The sequence below is a fragment of the Haliotis rubra genome, unplaced genomic scaffold, assembly GCF_003918875.1.
Source record: "Haliotis rubra isolate DU_JTF1 unplaced genomic scaffold, ASM391887v1 Scf229, whole genome shotgun sequence".
NCBI lineage: Eukaryota > Metazoa > Mollusca > Gastropoda > Lepetellida > Haliotidae > Haliotis > Haliotis rubra.
Genome location: NW_025766325.1, coordinates 1,309,437 through 1,337,149, shown reverse-complemented (window position 1 = coordinate 1,337,149; position 27,713 = coordinate 1,309,437). Strand labels below are relative to the sequence as shown.

Sequence of the window (27,713 nt, the reverse complement as noted above, 5' to 3'; positions counted from 1 at the left end):
TATGCCATCGCTTGATTGGTTTGTAAAATGTCACTCAACATCAAGGGCAGGTAATCGCAAGAACCAAGGGAATGGATCCAGGGGGTAGTGTAGATTTACCGAAATGAGGGTCCTGGACATTTTGAGGATGCCAAGGTTCCAATATATACAATATAACACATGACCTCAGCCATACAGGCACAATCAGAAAAGCACTTTATGTAATGGGACAACTTTATGTTGTTTTCGTAGAATCTCCAGATCAACTCAACTTTTGATAAAGATTTCTTTAACTCAAAGAAACATCACACTGACTACTAACTCTCTTTGCAAATCTTTGATCAGACAGCATCCCTGCCGTAACATCCCAATCAAAACTTAGCACAGAATGTCTGATCTGAGATCTCATCACTGATGATTCGTTTGTTGAGATTCTTGTAGACCATCTTGTCTTGTCGTTGAGGTGATAACTGCAACACTCTGCTTCAGTAATTGTAATTGATCAAGTCAGTAAGTCACCCTTGAATACCTCTTAAACATACTCCAACATGGACTTGCTGTTACTCATTTCAACAAGTCAAATCACATCAAATTCAGCATTCCACAATGAAAATCCTCATTGATTCTGTGTCCAAGTCTCTTATGTACATCATCATAACATGAAGAACAGTCTGTAGAAGCATAATAAAGAAGGCAAACTAATACAACATTACATATTTCTGAACAGGCACATTTTGATTAAACTTAACACTGAAGGCAGAAGGTGGAAGACAAGTCTATCACATGAACAGAGCATCGTCTGGAAGTCTAGGTCACGGAACTCCCCTGTACAAAGCTCTTAACCATGATCCCCTCACATAGTGGCACATCGTTGGATTCACCTGTACAACCCACATAACCATCTCTTCATCCTCAGAGGTAGTGGCACATAACAAGAGTGGATCATCCTGCATGCTGCATCAATCGTCATTTATACAATCTCTTCTTGCTTTGGGCAACGAAAGTGGCAGGGATATCTTTAGGCAATATGTTGTCCTAGAAGCAGAATGATGGCACAGAGAAGAGTCTAGACTGATGAGAGCTACTTCAGCCATACATTATAAGTTTTCTGTATCAGTCATATGAAGAACACAACTAATGGCATTGTGGACATTAGTAACAGGCTAGCACAGACCTAAGGAGTTTCTTCAGTAATGATGGTCTGTTTTTCATGGGAAGGGGTTCAGGAGTAATGTCTTGTTTCCACCTGAAAAAACCCCAGCCTTGTTTGACTGGAGGCACAGACAAACAATTCAGCTGGTATTCTGATATTCTCAGTGAGTTCACAACAGAATATTCCACCTCTAATCTTTTTCCGGTCTTTCTTCAGTACATGAAGAACAGACCACTAAATAGAGGCCCACAGACTAGGACTTAACATTCACCCTTCTGTTGATCTTAATCTTCACTTGTCTGTCAATCAAAATATGACACATATCTTCTCAAAAGTTTTTCTTTAATCTTCTGTTTTCTTCTCTCAGTCTTTCAACTTCGGCTACGAGATCCCGATTAACTGAATGATGCTCCAACATGCCAAGCACCTCAGTCTAAAAAACGACAGATAAAAATGAGTAGAGTAATCTCTAAAATTTATCATAAAAGCTTTGTTTGTTGTTTAAAGCCGCAATCAGCAATGTTCAAGCAATATGGCAGCGGTCTGTATAAAATCAAATCTATACCAGACAACCAATGATCAGCATCATGATCATTGATCTACGCAATTGGGATATGATGACATGTGTCAACCAAGCCAGCAAGCCTGACCTCCCGATCCCATTAGTCGCTTACGACAAGCATGGGTTGCCGAAGACCAATTCTAACTCGGATCTTCACGGGTCTAACATGAAAACACTATTGGATGCTTTTGAGTAGGATGACATTTGTTTTCAAATTGAGTAATAAAATTGTCAAACAGGTTTGTATACACTATTTTCCTTCATTCCCTTGAGTGCACATGTGTGTTTTGCAGTTTAGTCACTATTTTTAACAAAGGAATCAAGCCAGTGCATGTTTTTCGCAAGAAGGAGACTGAACTCAGAGATTACAGTGTTTCAAAAGAATGAGTATAGTACGCCGCTTGTAGCCATGTTCCAGTAATACCACCTTGAGGGACACTAGAATAGGCAGACAATGTACCCATGTGGGGAATCAAACCTGGGTGAGGTGAGGTGAAATTGGGTTTAACGTCGTGCTTGAGAATATTTCGCTCATATGATGACGTGCATGTGTTTGTATGTGTATGTGCGGCTGCTTGTACTAGCCCAGAATTAAGCTGGTTTTTGAGATACCATGCCGTGGAGATACCGTGAAGCATGAATACCCCACTCAGACACATTATACTGACTCCGAGCCAACCAGTCCTTGTTGTACCCATTAATGCCGAGCGCCAGGCAGGGACCAACAAGTACCATATTTTAACGTCTTTTGGTATGATGCGGTTGGGGATCGAACCCGAGACCTTCCGCTCTCCGGGCGGACGCTCTAACCACTACACCACGGAGGCAGTCATCGAACCTGGGTCTTCTTAGTGACAAGGGAATGCTTTAACCACAAGGCTACCCAAAAGGCTGCTTCAAATTTAGGCAATCGTTGACAGGGTTCATACAGTTTATCAGTCATCAAATTTTAGGCCATTTTAGGGCCAAGAAACAATTTGAAGGGCCTAACAAAATACACATAAACCGTAAGAGTTGAATCACCATGAGAGTGGTCGAATGTGGGACAAATTATGGAAGGGAAATAACGCTTAGCTAGATCATTATGCTTTTAAAGTTTTGCTAAATTTAGAACCTTTTCAGGGCAAATTTTTTTCATTAACATATCTGTCACTACTACATTGCATTTTGGCCGTCTGCATTCATGGGTGACAGAGAAACACGCCGCTTACAAACCCTGAAGTATGACGATTAAAATACAAAGCTATCTAGAGTTTAACAAAATATGGAGGGATTTAACAGTGCCCTGTTTTTCAGAAGGCATTGCAGGAGGATAACTGTTTCAGTCTCCTCAGAGCTTATTATCTCAACTAATAAAAGAGTGAGCGAGCAAGTTAAAAGTTTACGCTGCATTGGTATTATTTCGACCAGTTGGCAAGGTCTGCACATACACACTGCTCATAAAAGAAGATAATGAGGTGAATTTTCATTTCTAAAAAAGGTTCTTGGAAAATTCACGACATATTCCAAATATTTTCAACATTACTGATGGAGTAGACATAAGTTCGTACAAAGTTGAGTGCCATGTAAAGGGAGATAACACACCTGCTGAAACTGAAACTGGCGGAGCATCTCGAGATGAACGAGCTGGAGGTCTCGGTGGATGTCCTCTCGGAACTCCTCCAGCGCTTCACGGATGAGGTTCCGGATGAACTCAGTCTGGAATACACTGGTCTCAGATGCTGCTGGGCCACTGTCACTCCTTGGACTCTGTAGGAGTGAGTGTGTGAGTTTAGTTTTACATAAATTTTACCAATATTCTAGCAATGTCATGGCAGGGGACACCAGAAATGGGCTTCCCACAATATACAGAGATGCCAACCCTATTTTGGGCCTAAGTGTAATACTTGAGGTCAAAAAAGAGTAATTTGGATCTAAAAAGTGTAGTCCTTGTCTGCCGATTGCTTCAAAATGGTACACGTTTACACGAAAGGAAGATTCCAGACAGAAACACATGTGACAAATCATAATGAAGCTTCATAAATCAAAAATTGTTGGTCATGTTACTCAAAATACTTTAATTCCTTGCGAGTTAATTGGAATGAGTGCGATGCTAATAGTAAGCGATTCCTATCGGTGCAAGGCCATTTCTGCACCCCTGCACCTGTGCGTTATAAAACACTTCCCTGTGAAATTTTATCCACTTTACTGATTTTTCGTAAAACAAGTTGAAAAGCGTAAATTTCGCATATAAAGTGTAATGGCGTAATTTAATGGTCAAAATCGTAATAATTACGCCAAAAGCGTAATGATTGGCATCTCTGCAATATACCCATGTGTGGAACTGAACCCGGGCCTTCGGGCATGACGGACAAACACTTTAACCATAAGGCTACCCCACTGCCCCGGGCTCAGTGATGCTATCAACAAACCCGCCTACATCAATTATAAAACAGTAACCATGGTAACCACAATGAATGTACATGGTCTGTATTAGATCTAGTGCCAACAGATGCTGAAACATATTTAGGATGAATCTAGGATTTGAACCTATGGTCATATGACCTATCTTTGCTGCTGTAACTATGATCTATCTGTCCCTTACCTGAATGGCCTTCCTGCCAACTTGACCAAGGAGGTGGTCAGGGGCCCTATGATCTATCTGTCCCTTACCTGAGTGGCCTTCCTGCCAACTTGACCAAAGAGGTGGTCAGGGGACCTATGACCTAACTGTCCCTTACCTGAGTGGCCTTCCTGCCAACTTGACCAAAGATGTGGTCAGGGGACCTGTGACCTATCTGTCCCTTACCTGAATGGCCTTCCTGCAAACTAGACCAAGGAGGTGGTCAGGGGACCTATGACCTATCTGCCCTTACCTGAGTGGCCTTCCTGTCAACTTGACCATCAGGGTGGTCAGGGGTCCTATGACCTATCTGCCCTTACCTGAGTGGCCTTCCTGCAAACTTGACAAAGGAGGTGGTCAGGGGACCTATGACCTATCTGCCCTTACCTGAATGGCCTTCCTATCAACTTGACTATCAGGGTGGTCAGGGGACCTATGACCTATCTGCCCTTACTTGAGTGGCCTTCCTGCCAACTTGACCATCAGGGTGGTCAGGGGACCTATGACCTATCTGCCCTTACCTGAGTGGCCTTCCTATCAATTTGACTATCAGGTTGGTCAGGGGACCTATGACCTATCTGCCCTTACCTGAGTGGCCTTCCTGCCAACTTGACCATCAGTGTGGTCAGGGGCCCTATGACCTATCTGCCCTTACCTGAGTGGCCTTCCTGCCAACTTGACTCTCAGGGTGGTCAGGGGACCTATGACCTATCTGTCCTTACCTGAGTGGCCTTCCTGCCAACTTGACCATCAGTGTGGTCAGGGGACCTATGACCTATCTGCCCTTACCTGAGTGGCCTTCCTGCCAACTTGACTATCAGGGTGGTCAAGGGCCCTATGGCCTATCTGTCCCTTACCTGAGTGGCCTTCCTGCCAACTTGACTATCAGGGTGGTCAGGGGGGCCCTATGGCCTATCTGCCCTTACCTGAGTGGCCTTCCTGCCAACTTGACCATCAGTGTGGTCAGGGGACCTATGACCTATCTTCCCTTACCTGAGTGGCCTTCCTGCCAACTTGACCAAGGAGGTGGTCAGGGGACCTATGACCTATCTGTCCCTTACCTGAGTGGCCTTCCTAAACATGGCCTTCAACTCCTCCTGCATCTGCTCGGAGTAGTCTTTGACAGCTTCCTTCACAAGGTGGCGCAGCTGTTGCGTGTTGGTGGGGCTGCCATGGGAGGGGGACCTTAGGCGAGTATCTACACGGCTGCTGGCCCGCCCACTGCGGGGACTGTCACCGCTGGTGTTGCAGCTCCCCCTGCCGTCTGTGACATCCCCCTCAGCACCATCTGCACTGGACTGAACAGGTAGGTGGAGCGACGGCAGGCTGGGAGATGCACAGATACCTTTGGGGGAGTGCTTCCTTCGAGTTGGTGATTCAAACTCTGAAACAACAATAACATAGAGAGTGAGTGATTGAGCGAATGAGTGAGTGAATGAGTGAGTGAGAGAGCGAGCAAACAAGTTTAGTTTTAAGACTCATTCAGCAATATCCCAGCTCTATGATCGAGTCTGGCTCAGACAATCCAGTGATGAGCATGAGAATTGATCTATTGGGATACGAGTGAGTGAGTGAGCCGCACTCAGCAATATTCCAGCTATATGGCAGCGGTCTGTAAATAATCGAGTCTGGACCAGACAATCTAGTGATCAACAGCATGAGCATCGATCTAAGCAACTGGGAACCAATGACATCTGTCAACCAAGCCAGCGAGCCTGACCACACGATCCCGATAGTCGCCTCTTACAAGCATGGGTTACTGAAGGTACATTCTAACCTGGACCTTCACGGGTTATTGGGATACAATGACATGTGTCAATCAAGTCTGTGAGCATGGCCAACCGATCCTGTTAGTCGCCTCTTACGACAAGCATGGGTTGCTGAAGACCAATTTGAACCCAGATCTTCATGGGTGGGTGAGTGAGAGAGTGAGTGAGTGCAGGGCTCCAGATAAGGGCCGTATTGGCGTATATACGGATATAAAATATGCACGATAAGGTAGGAAATAATTTAGAATACGTAGCAGATACGCACTACAGCAATGGTGTATGGTCTTAGAATCATTTACAGACGGATTTTTTAAAGTATTGTTTTATTGTTTATTGACCTGTTTACACAAGAGAAGCAATGGTGTGGTGCACAAGGTTACTGATACTCCAGTAATTCCAACTAGTACTCTTAAGGTTTTCCAGTACTCCTCTGTTGAAAATATAAGGAGTACGTACGTACTCCTGATGTTGAAAAATTATCTGGAGCCCTGGAGTGAGTGAGTGAGTGAGTGAGTGAGTGAGTGAGTGAGTGAGTGAGTGAGTGAGTGAGTGAGTGAGTGTGTTTTAATTCAGCAGTCAGGAATATAGCCACAATATTGACCATGTCTGTATATAATCAAACCAGGACACGACAAACCTGTGTGTTGTCACACTCTAACCCTCTTCATAGCCACTTACCAGACAAATGATACTGGATACTTATTCTGCCTCATGCGGACACATGTGAACGATATCTTTAAATTGCAGCTTAAATACGTATTTACCACATATTCTTGCCAATGGTCACTTGTAGTAGTATTATAATACTGTAAGGTCTCAATGCAATAATTATCACAATACACAGGTAAATACATCATACATATTGTGTTTCACAAATGGCATGGAAACTGCTTTAATACATATATTTTGGAGCAGGCTGAAAGAAAACAAAACTGACAGACAAAAAAGCTGGGTGTTGGTGAGGGGGGTTATTATGAATCGAATTATTTATTTCAGCAACTGTGTCATTTTGTATGGATGCAGTCATGAAAAATTTGTCTATCATATCATCCCATGAGATGTCACTCTGTACTGGTGCACCATAGTATTATTTCGACCCTACTATTTTCAACAACTCTAAACATCCATTGCTTTTGTCAACATCCCCACTGAAAACCAAAACTATGTTCCTAACTTTGAGAACTGCTTTTCTACTTGACCTTGAATTCACCACAGCAAAGGTACAAGTTGTTAGTTCTTCAAAACAATTACAGATAGAGAATAGTCAGAAATTAGGCCACTCTGTCAGCCAATAGTGAGTGAGTGAGTTCGGTTTTGCGCCTCTTTTAGCAATATTCCAGCAATATCATGGCGGGGACACCACAAATAGGCTTCACACATTGTGCCCATGTGGGGAATCGAACTCGGGTCTTCGGTGTGACGAACAAACACTTTAACCACTAGGCTACCCCGCCGCCCCTGTCAGCCACTAGGTACACTTGATGACAAGACTCCTATCACAGGTGCTACATGTTACATGACGGTTACATGTGATCATCTGATACTTCTAGGAATCAAGATTTACCTGTGTGTCCATTAGGCATGGTTCTCTGGTTGCCATAGTTACCATCATCCTGATTGGTCTGATACCTCATGTTTATCACAGGCATACCATCAGACGACATTGACAGACCCTGGAACATACAAAGGAATAACCGTGATAGAGCATTTACGATGACGGTGCTGTCTGCATGATCTGTTTAAATCATTTGGTCACCAAAGTACCTCTTGTAAAGAGAGGATTAAAGAGAGTGCTGCTGCTGTTAGCAATATCTCAAAAACACAATACACATATGGGGACACTTAATGGTCTTCACACATGGGGAATGAAACACAGGCATAGTGAGCTTTACAAAGACTCGATATTTGCATGATGTGGTAATCAAGTCTGTGATAGGCAGGGTTCGATTGAAGAGATGTTAACCTACTTGCACCAGGTGCAACCTGAGATAAAAACCTAGTTGCACCAGCCAAATTCCAGTTGCACTGCTTTTATGGCAATATGTAATGAATGGAATATGCTATTGAATTATTTAGATGTTTTATTCAGAAGTTTACCCACTCTAAATTGACCTGCACCTGGTGCAAGTTAGACTAATAACTACGTTGCACTTTGTAATATTGGTTAGCATGAGTGCAAGTAACAATGCACTAAATCGAGCACTGATAGGCACTTACAAGTTTAACAAACACATATAACTTTGCGTACCTTCATCAGGTTAATACTTTAACTATGCTATACTTCCTGTTGATTTTTCTTGTCATACTGACATCATTCCGACCTTGTTTGAATATCTCTCACACATACAGACACACACAACAAAAAACAGAGTTACCTAGTGGTTGATAGTATGAACAACCATCCATAACTGCATACCATGACATACAAACCGCCATAATAGTCAGTGAGTTTGTTTTATGCTGCTCTCAGCAATTTTCCAGTTTTATGGCGGCGGTCTGTAAATAATCGAGTCTAGACCACACAATCCAGTGATCAACATCATCAGCATCGATCTACGCAATTGGGATACGATGACGTGTCAACGAAATCAGTGAGCCTGACCACCCAATCTCGTTAGTCACCTCTTACGACAAGCATGGGTTACTGAAGATCAATTCTAACCCGGATCTTCAGGGGTTCATCGATTTACAACTCTTGTATAACAATACATACCATTTATTACATTACAAGGAGTGAAGTTAAAAGCTTGAATGATAACAAAGTTTTCAAGAACCAGAATATGCAGATTGTTTAGTAATTTCTGTTTGGCTATAAATAGCAGAATATGCAGTTTATAAAGTTGATATGTTTGTACCCAATAATATCCCATCTTTGCTGTTCGAAACTTGAAACAAATGATTATGGGGTGTGATTCACCTCCAAACATGGCGAAAAATATTGTAACAATCTCAACAATATTATTGGGATACATATTGCATCAAGATCTCACCGCATCGTTTGCATCACTTCTCCAAACATTATACCCATTGGTGGAAATACCTTTAAAATTGCTAGTGTACTCTGGTACAGTGGCACATGTAAAATCACTTGCCCTGATAAGTTTTCCACTATACCGGCCGTCTTCTTGTTGATTTTTGAAATAAACAACATAATTAACATTGGAAAGTCAACTGGACACCGGTATAGCGTGATATACAAATTTGCTTGCCCAACAGAAAAAAACACACTGGACTCGGACGTCGGGCAATGGGTTATTTCCACCCCTGGTACCAAATTCCGAATTTCAACAAATTGTCTGTTCTTTCATCATGTACAGTCTTTCATTAGGTCATGCGCAGGCAAAGTTCCAATGTAGATTTACCTGGCCATGGAGCATCGGGCTGTGTACAAGGGGACTAAGTCCTCGTTCGTTGAAATTTTGTCTCCTCGGAAAAGATGTGTCGCTGGCATTGCTGAGTCCAAGGTTGTTGGATATGGGCGAGAACACACCTGAAACCGTCCCCATCGAACACTCAGAGAAGAGTCATCAGAAGATGACATGTCCCTCTGGCCCCCACATATTTGAAAGAACAAATCATCTGACAGTTACTTAAAGTCCGAATCGTTTCCATGGAAATCATGAGAAATATAAATGCCAAAAATTAGTAAATAGAAAAAGGCACCATTTCAAAATTTGACTTATATATCTGCCAAGTTCTGTTGAAAGATACTGAACGCTTTTCGAGCTGTACACCGGAAATGAAGCCCACCCCTTCCTTTTGGGACTAAGTCCTAATTGTTTCCATGGAAACCGGAAAAAAATAATATGCCAAAAATCTGCCAAATAGCAAAAGGCACCACTTTGGCATCTGCCTCACATATCTGCCAAGTTTTGCTGAAAGATATTAAGAAGTTTTTGAGTTGTGCTCCAGAAACGAAGCCCACTCCTCCCTTTTGGGACTAAGTCCAAAGGCACCACTTCAAATCGTATTGCATGGAAACCAGTTGGGAAAATGAAAATGCCAAAAATCTGCAAATAGCAAAAGGCATCACTTAAGGTTTTGTTTGATATATCTACCAAGTTTTGTTGAAAAATATTAAACGTGTTTTGAGTTATGCTCTGGAAATGAAACCCACCACCCTTTAAGACCAAAACGTTTCCATGGAAACCAAAAATAATAAAAATGACAAAAATATGTAAATAGCAAAAGGCACCACCTTAGGTTCTGTTAGATATATCTCCCAATTTTTGTTGAAAAATATCAAACGGTTTTTGAGTTATGCTCTGGAAACAAAATGATTACGGACGGATGGACAGACGAGGCGTCGATTACATCCCCCTGCATTACATGCCGGGGATAAAAATCTATTCAGGCGAGGTGAAATGGTATTTCATAGTGAGTGAGTGAGTGTGTTGGGTTTTACGCCACTTTTAGCAATATTCCAGCAATATCACAGCTGGGGACACCAGAAATGGGCATCACACATTGAGAACCTGTGACGAGCAAACACTTCAACCAATAGGCTACCCCACTGCACCGGTATTTCATAATAATAGCCCTGACACAGCATTGTGTATGCATGTATAGGTATTTGTTCTCGACAAATGCTTATTTTATAGTTAAGCCAGAGCATAACATATACCCCACAAATTTAGCACGTTTAGTGTTTGAGTCAACCAGTGCTTGTCTTAACCCCTAAATTCTGATTTCATTTTGTTGTTGTTTAATGCTACACTCAGCAATATCCCAGCTATATATGGCAATGTTCTTTAAATAATCGGGTCTGGACCAGACAATCCAGTGATTGACAACATGAGCATCTATATACACAATTGATATGTGTCAACCAAGTCAGGGAGTGTGACCACCTGATCCCATTAGTAAGCCTCTTACAACATGCATGGGTTGCTGAAGACCAATTCTAATCCCTATCTTCACGAAAGTGCCCTTCATTCTGAGACCAGTGTGATAACAAGTACACTCTTTAAATGTCTTATGCAATGGCGCAGTTTGGCTTTGAACCACCAGTTTTCCACCATCATGAAAGAATTTCCACTACTCCAGACACTCGTAGTTTCCAACACTGCTTAGGCTGTCTCTATATGGAAATGCTGACAGACTTTACCATTTGTTCTGACCGTTAACTTTCACGATTTGTCATACTTTTATATCTGAGCACCTGCAATCCTGGGTCATGTTCAGCACAGTGTGATCTTTGTGCTTGAACTGTTGCAAGTCAATGTTAAAGTACAGATTTTCTGATCATCTTAGCACTAAGATGGCTTGTGAATCAGGGCTCTGCTTACCTTGACCAGAGTCGTTCTGATGACTTGAATGACCAAGTAGATTCCCTGATCGGTTTCCAAAATCACTTCGATTGTCTCCTCGGATCTCAGTAGTTGAGTCACCTGATACACAAAACATATCTTCTATTCACAATGGGTCTGTGTAGTGTGTTTAGTGTGGAATGCTAGATGTGTAGGGTTTGGGGTTTGGGTTGTGGAGTGTGCGGCATGGGTTGTGGGGTTTGGGGTTGTGGAACGCTGGATGTGTAGAGGTTGTTTGTGGTGTGGGATTATTGGTTTGGGTCGAGGAACGCTGGATGTGTAGAGGTTGTTTGCGGTGTGGGATTATGGGTTTGGGTCGAGGAACGCTGGATGTGTAGAGGTTGTTTGTGGTGGGGGATTATGGGTTTGGGTCGAGGAACGCTGGATGTGTAGAGGTTTGTGGTGTGGGATTATGGGTTTGGGTCAAGGAACGCTGGATGTGTAGAGGTTTGCGGTGTGGGATTATGGGTTTGGGATGAGGAACGCTGGATGTGTAGGTTGTTTGTGGTGTGGGATTATGGGTTTGGGTTGATGAACGCTGGATGTGTAGAGGTTGTTTGTGGTGTGGGATTATGGGTTTGGGTTGAGGAACGCTGGATGTGTAGAGGTTGTTTGCGGTGTGGGATTATGGGTTTGGGTCGAGGAACGCTGGATGTGTAGAGGTTGTTTGTGGTGTGGGATTATGGGTTTGGGTTGAGGAACGCTGGATGTGTAGAGGTTGTTTGCGGTGTGGGATTATGGGTTTGGGTTGAGGAACGCTGGATGTGTAGAGGTTTGTGGTGTGGGATTATGGGTTTGGGTTGAGGAATGCTGGATGTGTAGAGGTTGTTTGTGGTGTGGGATTATGGGTTTGGGTCGAGGAATGCGCTGGATGTGTAGAGGTTGTTTTGTGGTGTGGGATTATGGGTTTGGGTTGAGGAACGCTGGATGTGTAGAGGTTGTTTCTTGGTGTGGGATTATGGGTTTGGGTTGAGGAACGCTGGATGTGTAGAGGTTGTTTGGCAGTGTGGGATTATGGGTTTGGGTCGAGGGAACACTGGATGTGTAGAGGTTTTGTGGTGTGGGATTATGGGTTTGGGTTGAGGAACGCTGGATGTGTAGAGGTTGTTTGTGGTGTGGGATTATGGGTTTGGTTGGGAACGCTGGATGTGTAGAGGAGGATTATGGGTTTGGGTTGAGGAACGCTGGATGTGTAGAGGGTTGTTTGCGGTGTGGGATTATGGGTAAGGGTCGAGGAACGCTGGATGTGTAGAGGTTGTTTGTGGTGTGGGATTATGGGTTTGGGTTGAGGAACGCTGGATGTGTAGAGGTTGTTTGTGGTGTGGGATTATGGGTTTGGGTTGAGGAACGCTGGATGTGTAGAGGTTGTTTGGGGTGTGGGATTATGGGTTTGGGTTGAGGAACGCTGGATGTGAAGAGGTTGTTTGTGGTGTGGGATTATGGGTTTGGGTCGAGGAACGCTGGATGTGTAGAGGTTTGGGGTTTGGGATTTGGGCTGTGTGTATATGTTCAAAAATTCTCATGGAAAGCAAAACCAACTGGGTATGGTGCTGATAAACCAAGCACCACAATCAGTACAAATCATCAGAATCATCAGTGGATCCTGTTGAGACTATGGGACACAACCACAAAGATGTAACATGTATGTGATGGCCTACCCCCTCTTGTAAGCGAGACAGGTGTATTCCCTTGTACTAAGTGAAGGGCTTGACCCTCAATTCAACCAACACTGATAACACAGGTAAAATTCCACCCTGTACAAGCGTACCTTCCTTCAACGGGGACACAACATCAATGATGGCTGCAGATGTTATTCCAGCAAGCTGTCTATCCACTGTGGGTACTGAGACTTGGACTAGAAGAACAACATTTTGATAATCATCATAAAACATGACAATGGTAACCATACAAACTGTGAGGCTAAATGTCGTTTTGTCATTTTGTTTCTTGTTTAACGCCGAACTCAGCATTATTCCAGCTATATGGCAGTGGTCTGTAAATAATCGACCAGACAATCATGTCATCAACATTATGAGCATCGATCTACGCAATTGGGATACGAAGACATGTGTCAACCAAGTCAGCGATCCTGACCACCCAATCCCCTTAGTCGCCTCTTATGACAAGCATGGGTTGCTGAAGATCAGTTCTAACCTGGATCTTCACCGGTGCCCTTAATTCTGATTATCAGCATAACACCAAGCACACTGATCAAGTACAATGGTCAAGCCATTCGTGGTGGAGATTAATGTAACACTGCAGGTTCATCTACCATGATTGGATGCAGATGAAAATGCTTCATCTGTGTTTCTCTGTGGCGCTGTAGGAAGCTGGGCGCCGACTCTGTGCTCCTGTGCTACTGTTCTCAGTCTGAAACATAAATACAGCTTCTACACCCATTCCAGAAAACTGTCAGCTCAGGGTTTCAGGTTGGTTCAGCTTGTAGGGACTTCGGTGCCGATGAGTGGATGGGACATCAAGAGTGAGTGAGTGAGTTTAGCTTTACTCCGCACTCAGCAATATTCCAGCTATATGGCGGCGGTCTGTAAATAATTGAGTCTGGACCAGACAATCCAGTGATCAACAGCATGAGCATCGATCTGCGTAATTGGGAACCGATGACATGTGTCAACCAAGTCAGCGAGTGTGACCACCTGATCCCGTTAGTCGCCTCTTACGACAAGCATGGTTTACTGAAGATCAATTCTAACCCTGACCTTCACGGGTATGGGACATCAAGAATGGGCTGGGGGTGTGTGGGTATGGTTTTGCGGAGCATTTAGCAATATTCCAACAATATCACAGCATGGGAAACTAGAAATGGCTTCACTCATTCTACCCATGTGTGTAAACTAACACTCGCCTTCAGCGTGAGGAGAACATTTTAACCACAATTCTACCCCACAGATCCTTGAATTGGAACTAAACCCAGACTTTAGCTATCTCAAAGTTAAGTAACATACCTCTAAAGGGTTTGACTGACTGAGTTTAGTTTTACGCAGCTTTTAGCAATATTCCAGCAATATCAATGGGCGGGGAAAGGGTTTGTACCCATGTGGGGAAAACATTACTAACGCTTTAACCACTAGACTACCCCACCGCCCCTTATGGGTTTGAAAAGCCATTACTAACATACGACAAATTGATACCATCATGCTGCAACAGGTTGCATTTTGACCTGAGCAAGTTACTTTAGATACATGTAACATTAAAGAGGTGACTGATAGCTTCTGGTACCAATCACAAGGCTTCTATCATAACTCACTTCTGCTTCTTAGGTAAACAGTAATGTAATGATTTATAACCTAAATCTGAGTTTCACAGTGATTAAACCTTCACAGATGCGGCAGCCATCTTTGTTGACACTGTCAAGCTCAGTTGTAATGGCTTATCTGATTGGCTTCTGTGAGAGTGCGGAGCCATCAAAGGGAGGTAATAATACAAGCATTGTCACTAATGTGACATAATCCCCCGCCGCAAATTATCAAATCAAACTTAAAAAGTAATGAAAGTTTAAGATGAAGTTAGATGTCAAAAAAATAACCATGACCAGTCAACCTCTCTTGATATCTTGCTCTTAATAATTAGTTGTTCAAACAAAATTTAACCAAACCTGCAGAGGTTTTCAATTCTTTGAAGAGAGTCGCCCTTGGGGTACATATTATGCATTTTCCGGCTGAAAATGTCCTGTGACAGTTGTATCAATGTTTTTGAATAAAAAGATTGTACAATAAATAAACTCTTTATTTATTATAAGACCCTACCTCACGGAGTTACCTCCCCTTAGCTTACGCGCACTCAACTGGGTAGGCTCCTAGACCCGTGATCATCATTCCTTCTGCTGAATTCTTATCAGTGAACAGAATTGGCGGGAGGTGGAGGCCTTTATTCAGGATCTACTCTCTTCAAAGAATTGAAAACCTCTGCAGGTTTGGTTAATTCTTTTCAGAGAGATCGCCCTTGGGGTACATATTATGCATAAACACAGACTCCCAAAGACCGGAGGCCAGGGAGGAGGGAATTCTGTCCAAGCACACTCAAAAATATAGCCATCGTGATCATGGAAAAATTGAACAGACGCCATAACACTCACCTGTCACTGACCCAGTTTCGGCTCATGAGAGGCATTATGGGAGGGGAACTGACAGGGAGGATTTGTGCTCAAAGACTACTTCTAGCATAATGAGACATTGCACGAGTGCTTAATATCAACTAAACCCACCCACTAAGTGGCTTCTTCATGAGAGCACCGAGAGGGGAAAACAAAATACCACTCACTAACGATACAGTAACTCCGCAGAGAGAATCGAAAGGGGTACAGGTTCTCTGAGTGAGCTCACATTAGCAGACATGTCAATAATGGAATCTTATTGTACAGTAGCCAAAACAAACCAATAAACCAAGACTCACTCGGTCAGGGTGGCAGGACACTGTCCACTGGAGAGAACAGTACGGCCAAAGTTTGCACGACACGGAATGCGATCGAGCTGATAATGGCGATAAACGCGGCTTGGCCGGCTCCAAATAGCGGCGAGCAGATCTCTTCAATGGGGAGTGCCGATGCAAAAGCTTTTGATGCGGCTACTGCCCTGACCGAAAGTGAGCCTTCAACCCTCAGGGGAGGCTTTGCCCTTAGCCTGATAAGCCGCAATAAATACACGATACTAGCCAGCTTAGACAAAGTCTGCTTGCTCGCTGGCAGACCAGCCTTCCCGCCATCAGAATAACAGAACAGCTGGCACCCGCATGACGGATCCCCTGCGCTCGCTTTGAGATAGACTTTGAGCCGCCTTACTGGACATCCAACGGTGAGTGCTCAGAGGAGTGGTCCCCGATGTGGAAGGCTGTAAGAGTAGGAAGTTCGATAGGAGCTGTCACATGGAAAGCTTGATCGACCTTCGGTCGGTAAGCATCTGGGAGGCTTAATACTGACACGATCCGCGGTGAAACACAGTCAGCCTCGGTCGGACGACATAGCATGTAAATCACACCTTCGACCAGATGTTACCGCCACCAGAAAACAGCTTCCAGGTCAACAACTGAATGGAAATAGCCGATAGGTGTGAGAAAGTGGGACCGACAGCCAATCGAAAGCACTCCATCGACAAATCCTAAGGTGGACTGGTCGCCTGAGAGCAGGTCGAATCCGCTCAGCCAGCAGAAAGCGCTTGTATCAGAGGGTGCTGCCCCAGAAGAGCACCATCGACAGGTGTGAAAAGTGGAAATAGCGGTGGAGTAGCCGCTAATGGTCGGGCCGCCAGGCCTTCTTCCAAACGAGCTTGCAAAAACTCCAATACTGGACTAAATCCGCAGAAAAGGGATCTGCAATCCCCTTTATCTGAACACCAGCGCCGCGATAGCGACCACCTATCCTCGTGACTGAACGCTTGTCGAATCCCACCGGGCCAGAATTGTGTCTGCAACTGCTGCAGGAATTCGCGGCCTCGAGGTTAGACCTGACAGAGGCCAAGCCACCCACTGAATCCGTGGATTTGGGTGGGGCCCGCTCTGAGTGAGAATGTCCGGTCGCAAAGGTAATAGAACAGGAGGCTGAGCCAGAAACCTGAGAATTACCGAAACCAGCTCTGTGGACGGCCAAAGCGGTGCCAGTAGCACAAGTAGCCGAGCTGGCTGGGTGGACAGCTGTGAAAGGACACGGGAATGAGTGGTAACGGGCGGAACGCTTCCAGAGCACTTTGCCCGCCCAATCCAGCAGGAAAGCGCCGCAGCCAACGCTCTGGGTCCGCATCCGAGAGCAGAACACGGAAGGTTCGATGCGCCCCTACCGACGCAAACAGATCCACCTCGAACGCAATCTGCATAAACTGGGGGAGATTACTGTGAATATCTGCCCGTCGAAAGCATCCACTGCGGCGCATGGGCCAGGATCCGGCCAGAGAGCCGATCTGCTCGCACGCTCTCCAGCCCCGGAGATAAACAGGGAGTACCTGACAATCGCATTGGTCGCCCAGAGGAGAAAGTCCCACGCCTCCGGAGGAGCCGCTTGGGGACACCGTGGCCTCCCTGCTTCAGGATGTACCACATGGCCGCCTGGTTGTCTAACTGAAGACGGACTACCTGGCCAATGGACATGCTCTCTGAAGCCAATACCAACCGCACAGCTCTCAGTTCCAACACGCTGATGTGAAGGTGAGCTTCGCTTCGACCAGAGTCCGAAGCCGACAGACTGCCCAGAACGCCCCAGCCCGTGAGGGACGATCTGTCTGAACTGTGAGAGCTGGCGCCGGATTTCCAAGGGGAACCCCTGGTGAGATTCCCCGACATTTGTCCACCACTGAAGGTGAGGTGTCAACCACTCGGGACTGTGAGACTGGCGCCCAGATCCTCCGCGGTGAGTCCACAGCCCAGCCAAAGCTTGCTGTATGGGACGATCCTCAACCGCCTCGCCACACTACAGAGATCGTCGCCGCCATATGGCTCCAGTAGACGGAGCCAAGTCCGCGGCTGGTGCCTGGGGCTGGGAGAGGAATGAAGAGACCATCTCCTAACTCTGGTGACCCGGGTCGGGCGACAAGGAAACAGATCCTTGTTCGCTTGAATCGCTGGGCCCAAGAAAACCAAGTCCTGGGTGGGTACCAGGTCGGATTTTGAGGTTGATGATCCACCCCAGTCGAAGTTAGAATGTCTATCACTGTGTGAGTAGCATCTTGACTGGCTGGCTGTGTTAGTGCTCGAGCAACCAGTCGCCTAGGTAAGGGTAACAACGCCTTTCCCTTGCGAAATGCAGCTAGGGTAGCTGGGACTAACATGAGCTTGGTGAACACCCTTGGGGCAGTCGATATGCCGGAAGGGGAGCACCCTGAATTGGTAATACATCCCCGCCGTGAAGAGAACCGAAGGTACTGCTTGAACGATGGATGTATGGGTACATGCAGATATCGCGATCCTTTAGGTCGATTGACGGAGCCAATCGCCGGGCTGAACAGATGAGATCACCGAAGCGCAGTGTTCCATCTTGAAGGATGGTACTCGAAAGCATGCGATTCAACCCCTTGAGGTTGAGAATCGGACGGAACCTCCGGCCGCCTTCTTCGACGAGGAAGTACGCGGGAATAAAATCCCCGCCTGTTCCTTCCGGTGGAATGCGCCGATTGGCGGACTTGTCCAGCAGAGCCTGAACTTCGTCAAGCGCAATATGTCCGCCTCTGGCTTGACATGACGGCACCGGAGTGCGACGTGATGCCGTGAAGTCGGGCGGACCTCGCTTCCACAGTGGGAGATGGCCTATGCTGACCGCGGGCCAGCACCCAAGCGTTGTTGGTAGCCTTCTCCCATTCCGCAGGAATAGAGAGAGGCGGCCTCCCACTGGGATATGGGGTAGGAGCGCTGCGGTGTAGACCCGGTAGCGGAGCTGACTGGGCGTGACACACGGCTTGAGCGGCAGCCTGATGGGTTAACGGGAGGTCGGGCAGACCTCCCGCTACCGCTGAAAAGGCTGGGAGCTAGTCGAGGACTGCTCCTTGCCCCTACCCTTTGGCGGACCTGTTCCTCCCGCCTACCCCTACCAAGCGGCCGGGCCAGCCGGCAGACTCGGGTGTAGGCTGCACCCCGGGCGGAGGAAGGTGGCACGGAGCGCTGGGGCGTAGACACCGCTGGTGCTCCAACAAGGCCTTAGAGTCCTTTGAAGGAGGTAGCTGCAGCGCAGCCTCCCCGCATGACCTGCTGGGCCCCTGGAAAGAGGGTCGCCCCAGACGGAAAGGGAGGGCCAGCAAGGTCTGCTGTGTTGCTGCCGAAAGTACCTAGACGCCGACAGCCACAGCCGGGCGATCCCCATGATCGCGCACATCACCGCCGACGCAGCAGACCGCAGAAAGAGTCGCGCCGCAGGTGAGCCTGCACTTCCCAAAGCTGACGGAGCAGCACGACATACGCGCGCACATCGCCGCCAGCATGCCCTCCGCTTCCAGGGCCTAACCTCTGAACCGAGGAGAGGTAGGCCTCATGGACCACCACTCGCGCACTCTGCTGCATCGCGCTCCGTAGACCTCCTCAGGGTCCGCACGCTGCGTCGCAGGGGATCGCGCCAGGGCAAAGGTGGAGTTAGCGCCCTTGCCGAAAGCAGCCGGAGCTGCCCGAGGAAGCCGAGCCTCCCCAGGGCTTAATGGAAGTGAAAACACATTCGCACAACAATCGGGTACAACGTAACAGGAATCCTCCCTGCTGGTAGCCAAGACGAAGTTCAGGTAAGTCAAACCTTACTCGGCACCAGACAAGAGGGGATCACCACGCCCGGTGACCAACGATGGCAGAATGCGGAGCTGCGCCTGTGAGGGTTGCCTAGGGGCAAACGCTCGCCAGGCAAGCTGAACTCAGTCGAAGTCCACGCGAACCAGCAGGCACCGCTGCCTGGGGTAGGCCCTCGGCAATTCTCTCGCCGGACCTCCCGCAAGGTCGGCAAAACGGAAGCCGCGGCCAGGCTCCTCGACCTCCCCTAAGCTCCATTGCCTCGGCACCCGAGCCCGAAGTCAGAGGCTGGGCCCCTCCGTAAGAGGACCCTAACCCCGACCCGGTGGACTGCCTAACGCTTAGGGAACCACAGGAAGGGAAGAACAGACAGACTGCTCCACGCCCAGCCAGCCGGGCGCGGCGCGGACCCCGTCCCGGTGACGCTGGAGGCAGGCCAGGCAGAACTGGTGCCTCCGGCCTCATGGGGCGGGTGTGCGCAAGGACCGGAATACCAGGAATACTCAACGCCCTCGCCGAAGCCCGAGAGGGGACTGGGAGCACCTCCTCTCCTCGAGCAGCCGAGGCGCCCGGATCCGCCAGAGGCAACGGATCTACAGACGCCTTCAAGGCCGAGGGATCGAGCCGAGCCCGGGCGATCTCCACCCTCGACTTCTTCCTCCGGCCCGAGTGGGTGAGGAACTCCTGCCGGAGACCTCCAACCGACTCACGAACTAAGGACTTCATCGAGTCCATCTGCTGCTGAAACATAGACTCCATCAGTGACATGTCAAAACCACTCGGGCGGCAGGAGAGGGGAAGGGCCACGGATTTTTTCCCTTTTTTGACACACGCTTGACTTAGACGGGGAACCCGCGCCAGGTCCCTCTCCCGCCCACGATTTCGCGATAGAACAAGGTGTCGGCAGCCCGCCTCTTCTGGGCCCCGGGAAAAGGCCAGACAAATAGGGCAGGAGTCAGCCTCATGGCCTGTCTCTCCAGACAGGCCACGCGAACTGGTATGACTGTCGCCCGGGATACTCCCTCACAGACCTAACAGCATGAAAAGGCCTGAAACAAACACGCAAAACATGTTAGTTAACGCGCCAGCAGCATATAAACACACGAAAACATTGAAAACTACGGAAGGTTACCACGGAAAGTAATAGTTGGTTTTAATAATGCAATATTATTTATCATTATGGCACGCTAAACTTCCCGCCATGGCAGAGCAACACGCGGCGTAACCACGGAAAGTTCAGCAGATTTTGTATTAATACAAAGTCACAATTATGAAACAACCAACTGTAAAGCTTTACTGTTCTTGTTTTAGACAAATAAAGACCATACATACAGGTGGTGTCTCAGACATAGTCTCTTTTAACAGCCTCGCACGGCTCATGAATGGGTTATCAAAACACGCCTGTTCACGGCCGTGACAGCAGAAGGAATGATGATACGGGTCTAGGAGCCTACCCAGTTGGTGCGCATGCGTTAAGGGAGGTAACTCCGTGAGGTAGGGTCCGTATAATAAATAAAAGAGTTTATTTATTGTTCAATCTTTTATTCAAAAAACATTGATACAACTGTCACAGGACATTTTTCAGCCGGAAAATGCATAATATGTACCCCAAGGACGATCTCTCTGAAAAAGAATGACTGGGCCCTCTGCCTTTATTAGATGAAGCTTGGTGTCAAATATGAAAAAAATCCAGAGAACGTTTTTTTGCAATATCTTGCTGACTGTTAACATGCAATTTAACATGCTGAAATCTTCAAAGTGTCTTTGTGACCTTGAAATTTAAGTGAAGGTCACCAAAATCAACTGGGCCTTGCACTTTCCCTAGATGAAGCTTGGTGTCTAATATGAAGAAAGTCCAGTGAATGGTTCTTGAGATATCTCGCTGACAACATAACATGCAGGTTAATATGCTGAAATCTTCAAAGTGTCGCCATGACGTTGAAAATTATGTGAAGGTCACCAAAATCGACTGGGCCCGACTTTGACCTTTCTTATACTGTGATGAACCTAGGTACCAAATATGAAAAGAATCTAGTCAAAGGATCTTAAGATATTCCATTAAGTGATACTATACACGTGGAGGGGAACCTAATACTATATCCCTGCTTCCAGGCTAGTAATCGCCGTCTACCCTGGAGAGGGGATGAAGTGACATCGGGTCTGAGCCTCTACATTGTTGTACAAACCTTCTTAAAGTCAAAGTTGGGCTGGAATTTTAGACAGTGTACTGATGACTTGTGCGCTGAGAACCTTTTGACTGGCGTGACACCCTGACGCAGATCGTAAATGAAGATCTTGCCTCTTGTGGACCCAACAGCCACTGTGCCGCCATTGTGCATGATGTCCACTGACGTCAGTGGAGAATCTGCTGTTATCGTCTTCAGAGTCCTGAGGCAGAAACAGAGGATCTTTACTTTTTAACAGTGAGTCCAGCACATTTTACAAATATTTTCAATACATATACCTCATAACATAAGCCAAGGAAAATGTCTATAAGTTTTTGTTAAAGGTGAAGTTTTCAGCAATTGTTGAGTAACATACTACCAGGAGGCAGAAATTATCTGGTTTAAAACATGATGTAAAGGAAATAAATTGCTTTTTCTTAAAAATTATGTGTGAGAGCGGTACCAAGGAACTCATAATTAGCTGTGCATTAATGATGTAGTTCCAGGGTGTGTTCTCATGGTGTGACTTTAAATAACACCACCCTTGTAACATCAGAACACCCTAATTGTAATGATTAAAAATCATACACAACTAGTTGCGGCCAGGTTGTAAGACATACGGCACAGTTGAATCATTCTCCATGTTGGTGTAAATGTTTTATCAGCATGTGGTAAATTTAACTGAGACAGTTGGCCTGGTAACACGGGTCCACATTCTAGTTTTGTCCTAAAGGATTACGGAACCTTGAAACTCAGTGGCGACATCTGACCTACCTCTTTCCCTGAAGGTCATAACAGACCAGCTTCTGGTCCAGCCCCACACTCAGCATCAGCATCTCGTTGAGGGGAGAGAAGGCCAGACCTGTTGCTGGAGCCATGTGAACTTTGTTAAAGGAATGGAGCAGACGTCGCGTGTTGGTGTCCCACAGGTTGATGCTGCCGTCGTCCGAGGCTGAACCAAGCAGCGACTTCTTGTAATAGTTGTACTGGAGCTGTCTGATGGCCTGTGTAAAATGTAGGGGTGGGTATTGCAGAGAATTTTCATATTGCGATGTCCTGACAGACAGGATTGAAAAGTCTTTGTCAGTTTCTATTACCACTGATGTCTGAACTTACAATAATGTATACTGTTTCTTTAAAACATAGAAAGCTAATCAGTTCATGGTCTTTGTGTTGTGTATCAACATACATCTTGTATCATGACCACTGTACAGAGACAGACACCTCATACTGGTATTACCAGTCCAGGCATAAGGGGTACGACAGATAGCCTACCTTCTGTTGTATGCGAGACGGGTGCGTTCTGCAGTATGTAGTGAAGTGCTTGACCCTAATTGATTATATCACTGTGACAAGCCTACACTAATGCCAAATCAAGTGTCCCATAAAATCTCTCAAGCATAATCATATTTGACAGTCGTAAATAATTGTAGTCTTGGGTTTCGTTAACTATTACTTACTATTTAAAAACACATGAGTGAGTGAGTGAGTTTAGTTTTACGCCACACTCAGCAATATTCCAGCTATATGGGGGTGGTCTGTAAATAATTGAGTCTGGACCAGACAATCCAGTGATCAACAGCATGAGCATCGATCTAAGCAATTGGGAACCAATGACATCTGTCAACCAAGCCAGCGAGTCTGACCACCCGATCTCGTTAGTCTAAAACCACATGAAACCAGCTGCCAAACATAGCAGAATGAATTAAGTTATTAACATAATGTAGCATCTGCATTTTTTTAGCCATACTGTGGTGAGAGCACAAAAGCAGAGTAGTACAGCATAGTAGAGATAAGTGAAGGACCTGTTAAATTCTGAACAACCTACTGACCAGAGAACTCCCTTACCTCTGCCTTGGGAGCTAGCAGTGGGCTGCTGCTCTGTCCAGTCACAAAGTTATGAAGGATTATCTCCCCTGACTCAGACCCTGATGCAATGTAGGAGTCATTCCAGTTGAACTGTGTGCACGTCACTGGACCTTTGTGTTCCTGAAACATTTTTACTAAAATTATCATCCGTTTCCCCCACTTCTAACCATACACTTTGTGATAGCATATTATTTTGATCATCGCGATTTCGTGATTTAGGCCGAACAGACGTGTTTACGGTAATCCAGTTATGTCATAATGTGTGACAGTATGCCAGCCTAATGTGGGAGGACAGCGTGAAGTGATGCACGTCGGACGTTTTGGTGTATGGATACTGTGCTGAAGAAACGCAATTAAGGCGAGTTAGGATTCTAATCTGATATATTAACTAAACATGCTTCTTGATTAAACTTCCAAACAATCATCTTGCTCACTTTGAAAGATGTCTTGAGTTTCTTCCCCTTGAGATCCCAGACACTGACGATGCTGTCTGAGCCGCCGGTGACCAGGAATCGAGTGTTGTAGCCAATATCCAGACATTGTCGGCCTGGCTGAAAGTGTATGTGGCAGATAGTATAAACCTGACAGAGATCCAACAATCATACAATTGTTTGTGCTCTTTTGCGGAACATTCACCAATATTCCCGCAATGCAAACGATGGAGGCACCGTTATTATTTCTATATTTATTCATTTATAATTGAAGTTCCAGAAAAATGACATGCAAGCTTTTAATACAGCTTGATTCAGTATATACAGAAGATATGATATGTATTTTCAATGGAAATATCTGATAGACACAAGTACTGTCAACTCTCAAACTTCTTTGAGTGGCATTTTAGAAGTTGGGGAGTACAATATAGAACAAACTTTATGGATAACAACTTCTTTTTATTCGTGAGTGAGAGGTTTCGATACAGATTCTTGTACCGTTGTCAAGCATTAATGGAACATGAAGAGGGGGAAGTATATATATACTGAATGTAACAATGTAATTAACATAATTGGCTAGGCTGTTAATTATGTTGTTTTCTTTGTTACATTCAGTATATATATAAGTACAAGAATCTGTATCTGTATCGAAACGAATAAAAAGAAGTTGTTATCCATAGAGTTTGTTCTATATTGAACTCTCAAACTTGTTCTTATTTCTATATGCATGGTATGGCTAAAATAATTCCAAAATGACATTAGATCTTAACTCACTCACTCACACTCCAGTACAGACTTCACAACTTCAGAAATGTTCTGGAATCAAGGCAACATGACAAACAGGCAACCTCTACTACAATCGTTTCCGTAACCGCTGCAGACCTTGACATCTCGTTGGACAAAATATTGACTATCACTGTCATTGTGAAAACAAATTCTGACGTCATTTGAAACTTTAAACAACAAGTAGACAAAGTCATCAATATCCCCCGCAATGGCAAAATACTCTTCATGATTATGTCTACGAGTTATGATTATGTCAAATATTTAGGTGTCTGTATAGAAAAGTGGAAGGAGAGTATTGAAAGGTTTTTAAAGTTCTGCTCCAGAAAGGAGCACTATCACCAATTTCAGTCTATGTCAAACTTGTTGCCATGGAAATGCCAAACATATTTTATTAAAAAATCCAAAACTACCAAAAGGCACCAGTACACCACCAGATCTATGTACGTGCCAAGTTTGGTGAAGAAACATTGAAAGGTTCTAGAGTTCTGCTCCGGAAAAGTGAACTACCACTAATTTCTGTTTTAGTCAAACTTGTTGCCATGGAAATGCCAAAAATGTTTTATTCAGAATTCCAAAACTACCAAAAGGCACCAGTACACAACCAGATCTATCTATGTGCCAAGTTTGGTGAAGAAATAGTGAACGATTTTAGAGTTCTGCTCCGGAAAAGACAAATGTGCACGGACGGACGGACGGACGGACGGACGGAGTCCATTTTAATACCCCCCCGAAAAACGAGTTGTGGGAATAACAATCATGTCAATCCTACCTGGCAGCTGAGCTCAGTTGTCGTTATAGTGTTGTTTTTCACATAGTTGAGGGAGACTTTGTCATCTTTCGTAGAAACACTGCCAAATATACTGCCTACAACAGACACAATAAGTGAAATATTGATTACCTGTCATGCTTTCTCATCAAAAGATCACTAAACTAAAAAAACAAAAACACACACACTCACTCAAACATTAATCACGTGTTAATAACCTTGTACCATCTTTTAGAAGACTGGTAGTACTGTATATTGCAGGAGACTTTCAAATGCTAACTCTCACAGATCCAATCAACACTTTGTTTCAGATGATACAATGATCACAGATTCATTCAACATATTGTCACATGATACAATAATCACTGATCCATCAGATACTTGTCCGACATGACTACAACCACAGATTCATTTAACACATTGTTTCACATGAGACTAGGATCACAGATCAATCAGATACTTGTTAGACAACACTACTGACCATCACAGCTCCAGCTGATGGCAGATACATTGTGATCATGGGGGTTATATTGCTGTACTAGGTTCCATGACGAAGAATCCCACAGCCGGATGTCATCACCAACAGATGCCAACATCAGATCTCCCATTGTGACACCTTAGCTGTCAGCTGATCTCACAAAATATCACTGTAAACATCCTGATGGATCTAAAACAAAAATGCTTAACTTACGAACGCCAGTTATTGATTGCTAGTATCTCAGTGTACCAACAGAACAGTTGTATCAGCATGATCATGTGGTCTGTAAGTGTAAGGCATCGACAAACATATGCTTACTAAAATTTCACATACATTTCAATTGCTAGGGACGTTAAATTCGAACCTTGTGTAGATTACTAGACAGGTATTTACAGAGACTAAGTCTGAGAGAGTACTATTGAAATTGTAATGAATGAACATGGTGTGTTGGTTGACCGAACATGGTTATGTTCCTTTCCTTATAACTAGTACTGAAACACCTTCTGTGCTTTTGCCCTTTCATGTCATGTATTTTTATCGACCAGAAAGACTAGTTTTCTGTTGTTCAAAGCTGTACTCAGCAACATTTCAGCACTATGACGTCTGTCTGTAAATAATGGAGTCGGGACCAGACAATCCAGTGACTGACAACATGAGCATCGATCTGGGAGTTGGAGTACGCATCCAGCGGTGGGGTGCACCCTCTACTTTTGTCCTGAGTTTATTAAATGAGCATTGAAACACTCCGGAAAATGAAGTGTGGGCTAGAATGCACTTTACCGGGCGCTGCTCCCTTTACGATCCTTAGGGTTAGGGTTTAGGGTAAGGGTATGACACCCTTTACGATCCTTGGGGTTAGGGTTTAGGGTAAGGGTATGCCACCCTTTACGATCCTTAGGGTTAGGCACCCTTTACGATCCTTAGGGTTAGGGAACCCCAGCAGCGCTAATTAATCTGAAAAAGTGCGCCCGGTAAAGTGCAGTACTCCCGAGGTGTGCAACCCAACCCCTTTCTCAAGAGTTTGCACCGCCCCTAGTACGATGACATGCATGAACAAAGTCATCGAGTCTAACCACTCACTCCCGTAAATCCCCTTCTTACGAGAAGCATTTTGAGTTTCGGGAAAGATTAGTATGAGATTTGAAAGACCACTACCTAATATTGCATGTGAATTGTTCGCTTGGGGGGAGCAGGGACATCTACACACATGATAACAATATTGGTACACTTATTTACTGGTATATGGAAAAAATGAACAAATGCTCAAACTTGGACAGAAAAACTCAGTACTGGGCAGACAGGTTTAGTTTCATATATATCCAGCCTACAGTCTAAATATTTACCCATAACATAGGAAAATGCTGAGAGACAAGATACCTAATGTGGGTCAACATTCTAAAACATCCAACTTACATATGCTTATTTACTCTCCAGTCTGTTATTATTTTGTAAAGTTTTCTCCCGCCTTCCACTACTTCCGGTAACATCCGGACAGAGGCTCGTTCTCGCGAGAAAATATCGGTCGTACAAAAGTGAAAAATGAAAATAAAAACGAAATATGAAAATATAATAAGTCGCCTACTAAAAATAGAGCACTTTAAGCAGTGAAAATATGTTTTTGCTGCTTCAGTTTAAGAAT

At 45.2% G+C, this 27,713-nt stretch overlaps 1 protein-coding gene across 1 annotated transcript; it reads right to left on the bottom strand.

Annotated features, from left to right (window-relative positions):
* Window positions 1-334: 334 nt before the first annotated feature.
* On the bottom strand, window positions 335-27,573 carry LOC124277856 (protein NEDD1-like). The gene is made up of 17 exons (XM_046713571.1): window positions 27,488-27,573; window positions 26,078-26,263; window positions 25,600-25,694; window positions 24,048-24,164; window positions 23,593-23,733; window positions 22,519-22,748; window positions 21,766-21,967; window positions 20,225-20,320; window positions 19,185-19,312; window positions 13,647-13,744; window positions 13,143-13,229; window positions 11,354-11,455; window positions 9,428-9,555; window positions 7,630-7,738; window positions 5,358-5,680; window positions 3,279-3,443; window positions 335-1,565 (listed from the first exon to the last, which is right to left on the bottom strand). The coding sequence occupies exons 2-17, from the start codon at window positions 26,202-26,204 to the stop codon at window positions 1,461-1,463; spliced, it is 2,253 nt and encodes a 750-aa protein (XP_046569527.1). The 5' UTR covers window positions 26,205-26,263; window positions 27,488-27,573; the 3' UTR covers window positions 335-1,460.
* Between the last annotated feature and the right edge of the window lie 140 nt (window positions 27,574-27,713).